General features: G+C 37.3%; 4 protein-coding genes across 4 annotated transcripts; 1 reads left to right on the forward strand and 3 right to left on the reverse strand.

Annotated features, from left to right (window-relative positions):
* Nucleotides 1-952, reverse strand: GCK72_000478 (uncharacterized protein; the record flags this gene model as incomplete). The annotated part of the gene is made up of 5 exons (XM_053722515.1): nt 1-179; nt 226-356; nt 399-508; nt 570-601; nt 808-952. The coding sequence occupies 5 exons, from the start codon at nt 950-952 to the stop codon at nt 1-3; spliced, it is 597 nt and encodes a 198-aa protein (XP_053591160.1).
* A 3,889-nt stretch (nt 953-4,841) lies between these two features.
* On the reverse strand, nt 4,842-5,249 carry GCK72_000479 (uncharacterized protein; the record flags this gene model as incomplete). The annotated part of the gene is made up of 2 exons (XM_003099228.2): nt 4,842-5,004; nt 5,098-5,249. The coding sequence occupies 2 exons, from the start codon at nt 5,247-5,249 to the stop codon at nt 4,842-4,844; spliced, it is 315 nt and encodes a 104-aa protein (XP_003099276.2).
* A 1,417-nt stretch (nt 5,250-6,666) lies between these two features.
* On the forward strand, nt 6,667-8,771 carry GCK72_000480 (uncharacterized protein; the record flags this gene model as incomplete). Its single annotated transcript, XM_053722516.1, has 4 exons — nt 6,667-6,770; nt 7,168-7,481; nt 8,314-8,522; nt 8,679-8,771. 4 exons carry the CDS (start codon nt 6,667-6,669, stop codon nt 8,769-8,771), a joined length of 720 nt encoding a protein of 239 aa, XP_053591161.1.
* A 679-nt stretch (nt 8,772-9,450) lies between these two features.
* GCK72_000481 (uncharacterized protein) lies at nt 9,451-11,608 on the reverse strand (the record flags this gene model as incomplete). The annotated part of the gene is made up of 4 exons (XM_053722517.1): nt 9,451-9,667; nt 9,753-10,041; nt 11,295-11,505; nt 11,558-11,608. The coding sequence occupies 4 exons, from the start codon at nt 11,606-11,608 to the stop codon at nt 9,451-9,453; spliced, it is 768 nt and encodes a 255-aa protein (XP_053591162.1).
* Nucleotides 11,609-11,860: the final 252 nt, after the last annotated feature.

The raw sequence follows: 11,860 nt of genomic DNA on the forward strand, positions 1-11,860 counted from the left end.
TTAACACTCAAAGCTCCCTCTAACAAAAGTCTCATTCGCTTTCATCTGCATCTCCCTAAACTGTGGAAAATTTGAAGCCAACCAATCAGTATCCGGATTCTTCCCAGTTTTCCCATTTTTCATCATCTCCCTCACACATAGAACCGTACCGAAATCAAAGTCCTCTACCACTTTGTTCGCTGAAAACATAAGTAGATCAAATTCACTTTCAACAAAAAAAGGTACCTAAAACCATAGGACTCTCTGAAATTTCCTTGAGATACTCCACTCCAAAAACACAAAGTGAATGTCGAAGCCAGTTGGATTTGCAGTCCTGATAGACACCGTCTGGTTGGTTGAGATTCCAGTAGTTCAGTCTGGAAGTGCGTTCTAGTGGACAGTGAATAGAGCGGACTTACCTCGTCAACTTATCTTCTCGCTCTTTTACACAATTCGACTCCATTTGGCCGTCTAATCCCAGGTAGTTCTCGTATAGTGTCATTATCATCATTTCGTCTACTCCAAAGCGCTGAAAAATAGAAAATGCGCTCTACCGAACTATTTTTTAAGTTTCGATGGAGCGCGATTACCTTATCATCATCAAATCTTTGTATCACTTTATCTATATTTAATTTCTCAAATATTGATTTCACGAACATTTTCGACAGGATCCCTTCATTCAAGCTTTCCTCACAACCATTTTTCGATGGAGGATTTCTTGGGGAACATAGGATTCTGAAATTTTGTTTTAGGAGTACGGTTGACTAGCAAGCGCGCTCTATTGACAAACAGTGACACCCAACTTATCAATAGAGCGCATATACATACCGTTCTTCAATAACTTCATCCCTGCTGGTGTCCAGTCCGCCGTGACGTCATATCTATCCTTGAGACCGTAATCAAAACCCATGATACTCGTGTAATTGAGGAGATCACTAAGATCGGATAACTGGCGGGGTGTCTTGATTAGCATGTCAAAGTTCTGGAAGTTTTCTGGGTAGCGACTCAACAAGAAACAGGAACAAATACGAAGCCAATTGTCACCAATTTCTCGAAAAAGTTATGTTTGGGTCACGGTTTTGCAACAGAGTGCGGGAAAATTGCTCAACTTTGAAGCGGTGTCCCATAATTTTTTATACATTGTAGAACAAACCTAGAGCTATATTTTTGTAGTTCACAACTTTCTTTAGAATTATTAGTTGAAAAGATACAGGCGTTTTAAGTTTGGCATTCGCCTCTATGGTGCCAGCAACTTTAACAACTCATATCTCATTTCAAACAAAAGATATCAAAAAGTTGTCAACTACAAAGACGTAGATCAAATTTTGGTCTACATTTTTGTAGTTGACGACTTTTTGGTACAACACTTCCTCAGCGAGTTGTGGGCTTTTAAAGTTGCCTTGCTTGTTCTCATAGTTCTCAACGAGACTGGTCGTATCTTTTCAGGGAAGTGACACATAAAAACGTGTTCAACTATAAAAATAGAGATGTAAATTTGATCTACATTAAATTTAAAAAAGTTTCAAAATTGGGAAGTCTCTGATAATGTGACCAGCTCTCGAAATCAAATTCTCCAATTTTGAAAGTAGCTGAACTTCTTCAAATTATATCTTTCTTCGGAAGCTTCCTACCAGAGCTGTGCGGAATTCCTTCTTCCTTCTTCCTTCTTCCTTCTTCCGGGCAATTTTTCACTTCCTTCTTCCTTTTTCCTTCTTCCTTTTTTGAAATTTTATTCCTTCTTCCTTCTTCCTTCTTCCGTTGAAATTGTTCGCCACAAAAATTTCGTAACTTTCGACGGAATTTCAGCGAAGTTTTGGTGATTTTTAATGGATTTTTGTATGCAAAACAGCGACAAAATTGGTTTTCAGGGATGGCTAGAAAATTTTTTCCTCAAATTTGTCATTTTCAAAATAAACTTCCGACTTCCGGGTTCGGACCCAACTTCCTTCTTCCTTCTTCCGGGCTTTTTTCACTTCCTTCTTCCTTCTTCCTTCTTCCTTTTTGAAAATTTTCGTTCCTTCTTCCTTTTTGATAATTTTCGTTCCTTCTTCCTTTTTGATAATTTTCGTTCCTTCTTCCTTTTTCCTTCTTCCTTTTGAAAATGTTATTCCTTCTTCCTTCTTCCTTCTTCCTTTTTGAAAATTTTACTTCCGCACAGCTCTGCTTCCTACCAAAAAACTCTCAACTACAAAAATGTAGCTTTAGGTTTGATCTACAATAACCACAAAACCACCTACCTGCAGCGTTATCGCGTGACTCCAATTCCTATCCAACAACCTCTCCAAACAATCAAAATGTGCCAAATCCTGTTTGTGACCCTTCCTATCGAAATCGTATTCCTTCTCCAAAACGATCACATTCTCAAAACATTCATCCAGTTTTCTCATCGATTTCTTCATTTTTTCGTCACTTTTCCTATCCAATGCATAACAAAAAAAGTGATCGGGATGCCAGTTCATTGACAGAAAAACCTCTTGTAACTCATATAAAGTATACGCATTTCTGACAAATGCTATCGATTTTCCAAGTGATTCAAATGCCGGAAGATCACCGAAAAGACGCGTTTTTATAGAGTCACAATCCATTTTCAGAGGGAATGTTGTGTTTTTGTCCCGACGGAGACGCCCGTGGGACACATATTGATCTATGGAGGTTTGGTTGTCTTCTAGGAATTCGGAACATTGGAGAAATTGAGTCTCCGATCTGGAAAGTGCGCTCTATTGACAATTCGCTGATTGGCGGTCGAGGAATCAGGAAAGATAGGCCACGGAGGAGTTTTTGAGTTGGCAAGTGCGCTCCACTGCAGACCTAGTTTTCTCAATTCCTCGACCACCAGAAACCTACTTTCTGAAATAAAAATCCTCGAATTTCGTTGCATTTTTATATTTTAATTTTTTCAATTTTCCATTTATCATTGAGATTCTTCTCGAAAACTTCCCATCGGCATGAAGTTTCTGAAAATCTAAAGGTTTTTGGCAAGCGCGCTCTACCGAAACTTAAAAAGTTCGGTGGAGCGCACTTACCAAGTTAGTATTGAAATAAAAAACGAATAAAATGAAGAATCCAATCAAAAATATCCCAATTAGTACGGTTTTCAATGTGATGGAAGACTCGGAAGGCACGAATTCTTCTAAATTGTCGTCGAGGAGCTGAAATTAAGAAATTAAGTTTAAAAATAATTAAAAAACTATAAAGACCAACCTCATCAAGCCTCGTATACTTTATATCCTTCATGATTTTATTTGTCGAAAAATTGGAAAAAAAATCTGAATGAAAAATGTTGGTGACACAATTTAATATCCCTCTTTTGTACTTTTTCATCATTTTTTTTTTCAATTTTGGAATTTTTTAGTCAATAGAGAACTCATGATTGGTTTTCAATGCAGGGGGAAATTGAGGTGCACGCAAGTGCGCTCCAATGGTAATCTTGTTTTTTTACATTTACTAACAGGACGAATTAAGGGCTTGTGCAGTTGTAAGGACTGATCCGAGCTAATAAGTCAGTAAACGCGCTCCAATCGCAATCTTTTTTAGACATTTATTAACGAAACGAATGAATGGCAAGTGCGCTCTAATGAGGCGCATATGTAAGTATACAGTACCGTCCAAAAGATTGTGAACTTTGACCGTTTTCAGTTGAAATTGGCCAACTTTAAGAGTGTGTCATAGTAATACTGATTGTCCCATCAAGTAGATTTTTAATGAATTATAAAGAACAAAGATAGAACTCCATTTTTGTAGTTGACAACTTTTTTGTACGGACACTCCCTAGCAAGTTACACACTGACAAAGTAATTTTTCCATCAAATCGACCAATTTCAGTGTAAAATAGTGCGATTTTTGAGCTGTAATCTTAAAATGACCATAACTCTCTAGGGAGTGTCCGTACAAAAAAGTTGTCAACTAAAAAAATGAAGCTCTACTTTTGATCAGTATGATTCATTATAAGTCTACTTGATGGAATAATCAGTATTACCATGACACACCCTTAAAGTTGGCCAATTTGAACTGAAAACGGTCAAAGTTTACAATCTTTTGGACGGTACTGTAGTACTTGTATCTATTGCCAGTAGAGCGCAGATATTATGCTTCAGCAATGTTAATAGAAGTTCCCTCAGTAAATGGAGATTATCAATAGAGCGCATTTGCATGTTCAGATTGATGGTGGAAGGCGGAAGACAGAAGGAAAAAAGTGGCGGAATTCCACTCAACCCTGGATGGCAGTAGAGCGCGTTTGCACATTCAGGTAAGATTATTTCGAGCCTTAAAATTTCGAAAAAAGTAAAAAATTTGAGTTGAAAACTGAACTGTGGTCACTTATCGTATCCTTCCCCAAAATGTGTCTGCCCTTCCTCCCCTCCACTTTAATTTTTGATGTTGATCATTCTGCTCTTGTTCTCTCTCTCTCTCCCTCTAAAAATTGCTGAAATTCTTGTTTTCACTCATAGTTAGCAAAGGAATCACACACTTCCTGTTTATTTAGGGGTTGAAGTAATGATAAGGAACCATAAATCATTTTTTCCTTCCCTCTGCTAATAAAAAAAGTGTTTTTTTTTTGATATTTTAGTATCATGTTGTATGGAATTAAGAGTTGTATAAAAAATGAGTAAGAAAGTTTCTTTGAACAAAAAACTGTTCTGTGTCCCATGGTTAACAAATTCGCCCTAGATCTCTGTGGAGCGCGTTTATACTTTTGTGATCTACACTCAATTCTTCAAAAGAAAAAAATTTAAAATTCTTTATTACAGAAACGCGATGAGATCATTAATAAATCTGGTTTTGAAATATTAACAGAAATTATTCATTCTCTGAATCAGAAGATTCTCTTGTAGTGAGACAATCATCGAGTATTGTTTTGGCTTCTAATTTTCTTCCGGATTCTTCTGTAGATCAAACATCGGATTACTCATTTTCACAACATTTTGGATATCGATTTGTTGGGACCAAGTGGAGAGTTGAATCGAGTTTCCGACGACGTTGAATTTAAAATTTCGAGATGTTCCAGTGTATTTTACAAGTTGGTTTCTGAAACGAAATGGAAGAGGTTTTGAGGTTTAGATGGCCTAGGAAATTCAGGAAATTCAGGAAAATCCTAGTCCAATTATTTCAAAAACTTACGATTCGTGTCGAGTGACCATCTGATTCCCGTCATTTTTCTCTTTATCGAAAATTAAAAAATACACGAAAATGATGGAGGCGAAAAAGAGAATGAGTAGATGAGTGATGAGGGTGTGAAGACGTCGGACGACGGTGGTTAGTAGGTGGGGCATTTGGATTCTGAAATAATTAGATGAAAGCTGATAGGGCGGATGACATGAACGTATATAAACAATTTATAAGAAAATGTATTCAACCAAACATTTGAAAAAAAGGTTTTTTTGGAACAGAACAAATACATGAAACTTAATTTGACCTACATTTTTTTTAAACAATTATTTGATGAAAGAAACTTTAAAACGTTCAACAAGGAAGGTCAAAATAGGTTCTCTTATGAGTGAAATTTTAAAACCTCTACTTCCTCCCGCTAGAAAATGTGAACATGAAAGTAATAGCACAATTTCACCGCGATCAAATGAAACCAATAATTCGTCCACCTTATTTTTCTTCTCAGAATTGATTATGTCAAATTTCAGAACTAGTTTGTGTAAGAAGAATTGCTTGAGCACGGTGTTCCAAACAGCTGTTAACAGCGAATCCAGTTCTGACTATCGATTACTGACGCGTTTTACGTGCAGCCTGCGAAGCTTCCCGCGTCAATAATTATTGTGATCTCTAAAAAATTTTTGATCTAAAAATCACGTGGGAACGCTTTTTTGTCACATGAAGCACGTTTTGAGCTTTTTTGGCCTAAAAAAAGTTTTTAACGAAACTCCAAAACGACCATCTGATAGGAAATGCTGTTTGCTTCATTTTAAGCTATCATTTGTTAATTTTGGTTGTCTGAAAATACCGGTAGGGCTCAGAATGTAGTTTTCCGGAAAAACGGTGTTTTTGGAGCAAAAATCTAATTATTCCTGGCTTTAATAATGCTGCGCAATCAAATTTCATCAAGGTGCACAATAAAAATCAGGTCTCGGTCCGCAGATTCGCGATTTTGACGACAGAAATTTTTCAAATTGTGCTCAAATGATAGGTATTGAGCCAATCTATCAGACTGTCGTTGCAGAAATTGAGAAAAATTCGAAACAAAAGCACAAGAGCCGAAAAAACAGCATTTTCAGTGCAAAAAATAATTGTTTCATTTTTGTAATTTGCAAATGCGCTCTAAAGAGAAAAATCCTGAAAAATTCGATTTCGCTGTTTGGAATACCGTGCTTGAGTTGATTTTTTCTGAAGTGATGAAAATAAATCGGATTGTTTGGTTATTTTCCGACGAGGCGCGTTTGCAGAGTGACAGGTCTCACACTGTCCTCGAAATCAATAAATCGTCCTTCTCAGAACCTCTATTCTATTGTCTCCATTTACTCCACATCTCTTTGAATGGAATTACTGAAACTTCCCTACCTTGTCCACCTTAAAATACTCAGTTGTCTTGAACCATTCGAACATTTCTTTCTGGGTCTTTTCTCCCAAAAATCAGCATTATTAATCCGAAGAATCCGTCATAATTTTGATGCAACAACTATCGATTTGGGGCATTATACAATAAAAACTCAAAATAACGGAACGAGAGGAGATGATTTAATTATGTGGACCACTTATTACCATCCCAAAACTATTGATTTGTTGACTGGAGTGTTTTGGAATCAGAGAATCAAGCTGAAGTACAATGGGAGGACTATTCGATGCAGGTATGTTTAACAGGTTTTAAAACTTGTAGATTACGTCAATGATTCTAGTTAGTGTCTTCCCGTTAATTTCACAAAACAGAATCATGTGATTACTTTTTGTAATACCCAAGCGTGAGCAGTTCCTTCCTTCATCCCCTATGTTCCTAAGGAGACGTCGTACATAAAATACGTCTACCTTAAAATTTCATATATTTTTGAAGTTTATTTAGCTCTTGTAGTTTTCAAAACGTGCGCTTTTGAAGGCAAAGCGTAAGTAACGACTAGCGCAGTCTATTTAATCGCCCATATCTTCCTAGGAAGACATTGTACAGAGTTTTGGAGCACTTCAAAAAAATGTTCCATCCCAAGACTGTTGTAAAGTCTAAGAAACCTACCACCTAATTGTCGTTTTTTGCAGAATCACTCTCCATCCAGAACGGAAAATCCCCTTATTATGGTGCCGAGAAAAACATCTGAAAGCATTGCCAATCGCAATAAACTCTGCAATTTGTGACGTATTCAACACATCATCTGAAATCCGAATCATGGCTGATATGGACCAATTATCAGAGTTTCCAAACATAGATTCAGTCGATAATTTACTAGAATACTCTCGTTCTGTAGATCAAATCGAATATCAAAACTTCTTCGATCGAATCGATATTCGAAACGCTCTATCAATATTGATAAAACTGATGCACTCAAAGGGAAATTATGAAGAAAATGCTAAGAGTAAACTCGAAACGAACAAAGGAAAAACTCCCCACGGCCTAGGAAACCTAACAGAAAACGTTCGGTCAACACTTACCAATTTGGAAAATATGTTTTTTCTATGCTTAGTGTTCATTTCCCGAACCTGGATAGTTTGGCCACACGGTAACCTGTGATATTCTATTTGGTAATGTGTTATCAGCATATAAATTATTGATAAACTGTTGCACTTCAAGGGAAACAATGAAGAAAACGTTACGAATAAACGCGAAACGGACGGGTAAGAACTTTCCGCGGCCTAGATATTGTCGAAATAAAAAAGTTCCAACATTTTTCTCACTTCAGAATGCAGACTCAAGAGTAATTTTGCACTGAGTCTGCATTTAGTTGTGAGAAGAAAAGTCGGGATTTTTTTGTTTTGATAATACCTCAAAGGAAAAAAAGTTGCGCTTATTTTTGGCCTAATTATCAGAATTTCCAGATATCTTATCAGAGTATTCTGGTTCTGTAGATCAAATCGAATATCAGAACTTTTTTGATCGAATTAACATTCGAAATTGCGCACGTTTACCTTCCGGGCGTTCTTGGATCTTCTTGGATTCTAGCTCCAAAATATTTTCAATCAAGGCTGGAAAAACACCTGATTGGTTTAGTAGGCGGGAGGAGGTCACGGGAGTACAACTATCGAAGTTTCGGATGGGTAAAAGTGAACGAGATGAAGTTTGATCTACAACAGCGTTGCATGGAAGTAAACATTTCTTATCCGGAAGGCGAAGTATGAAGCATCGTTCCTATCGTGTTTTAATTTCAGATTCAAGTTCATCCACGTGTTTACATTGCGTATGACTGGAAGTCGGCCAGTCATCTGTATTGCGTGTTCTCAACGTCGATCCAACACAGAGAGTTTACTTGGAGAGTTTAACAGTCAGCGACGAGATAGTCAATCTCGGTTTCAGCCCCAACGAAAACGCACACGTTTTTGAGATTCGTGGATTTGTCCCCGGATGGAGGCACATCTACATTGAAATCAATCGACGTATGCTCTCGTCTAACACTCATGCGGTAAGACTTCAAACTTTGTAGAAGTCAATGCGATAATAATAATATTTTTTATCTGAACTTGATTTCACCTCATTACTTCGTTAGCCGACTCATTGACTCCTCTATCTTTTTTGAGTCGCCGTTTCGTTCTACATTGAATTCATTTGTCACTTCCAGATCTACCTCCACCCTGCCGAAGAGAACTTGAGTTCTCACGAAGTGATAGCGACACCGCAAATGGACGTAGACGAGGATTTGAATGCCGAATAGTGAATCAATACAATCCCATGAAATGACACCTTCTTTCTCCGATATTATGTCCCAATAATCTCGTCTCAATGAATCTGGTCTCTTTTCATTTTTCGCAATTCTTTCAATTGCTTAAAACATGTCTAGTTCTTCAGAATCCATTCTTCTTGGAAAATAGTCGCGCTTTATTCTGTGATGTTTATCTTTATTCACTGTTATGTTCTGTCGCTTCTTAAAACACATATGTATAATAACTGCTAAATTGGTGATACTGAATAATATGTAGTAATAAGTGGACAAAGGGAACACAATGATCCGCATCGGCCACGTTACGGGATTGACATAAAAAGTAGGACTAACTTTGAAACGAGAAATAATGGTGCGGCCAAAGTTGCTACGACGACAAATCTGCGGCGGCCAAAGTTGATTTGTAGGTTTGTAGGTTTTGCAGTTTAAAAATTAAGGATGAGCAATAACGCATAACTGGAAACCTACAAATCTACAAATCATCTTTGGCCACCGCAATTTGTCGTTTTTGCTGTTTTGTAGCAACTTTGGAAGCACCATAATGATGACATTTCCTCTTATCAGAAGATCAAAAAGGGAAAACAGATAGATCAAAACTTTAGACTTTTAAAAAATCTCTGTGAGTTATTATGCTAACGACGTCACAACATTCACTTGTCAAAAATCTCAAAAATCAAAAATAAATGCTACCAATCACATAGCAAGGAGACATATGTCTTGCAGCTGGACGTATGATTGGATCATTGTCTTTTGGAAATCTGTCATGCCAAACGAAGAAACGAAACTTATTACTATCAATCAATATAGTCGCTAGTAAGTTGTCTCTTTCCCTTAATATATCCACTCCAAATGCACAATCCATTACATCTGTTCTGCTCAAATACTTCATTCTGAAAATTCATTAATAGGAAATTGGTATAACTAAGCTCTACCGGAATTTGAAAAAAAAACCCTCTTCTTTCAGAAAATACTCACCCTGGCGGATACTTGAACCTTCTTTCTCTAACTTCTGGGCTCCATGGTCTAGTCTCGAAATTCCTCAAGATCGTATCCTTGTCATAACCCAAATCGGGACGAAACACATTTCCTTTCACCATGAGAGACTGTAATTTTGTATTACTACCAGCCAACCAATTATCAACAAAAGCAATCAAATCATCATTCTTAATTTGAGTTGCACTTTGGAATAGTGCACTTTGACCTCGGAAACTAAGTAAGTGTTCTCTCGTCAACCATTTCGAGTTACAACAGTTCAGGTGATTGACTGAAAACATACTGGAGTTGGGTTTCAGGAAAAACCCGGCAGATAAACGTGCGCAATTTCGAATATTGACTCGATCGAAGAAATTTTGATATTCGATTTGATCTACAGAATGAGAATATTCTAGTAAATTATCGACTGAATCTATGTTTGGAAACTCTGATAATTGGTCCATATCAGCCATGATTCGGATTTCAGATGATGTGTTGAAAACGTCACAAATTGCCGAGTTTATTGCAATTGGCAATGATTTCAGATGTTTTTCTCGGCACCATAATAACGGGATTTTCCGTTCTGGATGGAGAGTGATTCTGGAAAAAAACGACAATTAGCTGGTAGGTTTCTTAGACTTTACAACAGTTTTCGGATGGAAACTTTTTTTTGAAGTGTACCAAAACTCTGTATAATGTCTTCCTAGGAAGATATGGGTGATTAAAAGGACTGTGCTAGTCGTTACTCTTTGAGAGCACACATTTCGAAAACTAGAAAAGCTAAAAAAAACTTCAAAAATATATGAAATTTTAAGGTTGACGTAGTTTATGTACGACGTCTCCTTAGGAACATAGGGGATGAAGGAAGAAACTGCTCACGCTCGGGAATTACAAAAAATAATCACATGATTCTGTTTTGTGAAATGTTTTTTAACGGGAAAATACTAACTAGAACCATTGACGTAATCTACAAGTTTTAAAACCTGTTAAACATACCTGCATCGAATAGTCCTCCCATTGTACTTCAGCTTGATTCTCTGATTCCAAAACACTCCAGTCAACAAATCAATAGTTTTGGGATGGTAATAAGTGGTCCACATAATTAAATCATCTCCTCTCGTTCCGTTATTTTGAGTTTTTATTGTATAATGCCCCAAATCGATAGTTGTTGCATCAAAATTATGACGGATTCTTCGGATTAATAATGCTGATTTTTTGGAGCAAAGACCCAGAAAGAAATGTTCAAATGGCTCGAGACAACTGAGTATTTTGAGGTGGATAAGGTAGGGAAGTTTCAGTAATTCCATTCAAAGAGATGTGTAGTACAAGGGGGGCCAATAGAATAGAGATTCTGAGAAGGACGATTTATTGATTTCCACGGCAGTCACGGCCTCCTGCCTCTCGAAGTACTGCGTGCAGTGCATTGAGAGTGCCTCCGCTGGAGGTGGGCCGTGTGAGCACCTGTCACTCCGCAAACGAGCCCCATCGTAAAATTCCAAGACAAAAAGATTTATTCTCACAATTCACTCCCACAATACTTCTTACACAAAATCTTTCTGAAATTGACAATATGAGGATACATATTCGGATAAGAGTCCGTGAGATTCGCATTATCTATTATTCCATTGCAAGCGTCCTCAGCCTCTTTTAATCTCCGACATGCAACTCTCATTAGTTCAGATAAATCTTCCCAAGTGGTAGGAGTTGTGAGGAGAGGAGTGCAAACGATACACCCAGGTGGTAGCGATGAGGTGGTCTGGAATGACTGGGGTACTGTAGGTTACTGTAGATTACTATAGGCCACTCACCTTGAAAAGACACGTTACAACCAAAAAAACAATCACAGTGGAAATTTTCATGATTCCGAATAACGAAAATGTTTCAGACACCCATTCTTTATAACTGTTTCATTAACAATAGAGGGGAAAAGGGTAACAATAGACATGAAAGGAATTCCGATGAGAAATGAAAAATAATTTAAAGGTGGTTATTGATGTTTGATGCCATTGACTAGTGGAAAAAAATTTAGTTGAAATTGGACCTATTCAGACTGCGTAGCGAGTCAGGGGCGTAAGGTCCGCAACGAAAATAATCAAATTTTTTGAGTCGCG

Source organism: Caenorhabditis remanei, chromosome I (assembly GCF_010183535.1).
Source record: "Caenorhabditis remanei strain PX506 chromosome I, whole genome shotgun sequence".
Classification (NCBI taxonomy): Eukaryota; Metazoa; Nematoda; class Chromadorea; order Rhabditida; family Rhabditidae; genus Caenorhabditis; species Caenorhabditis remanei.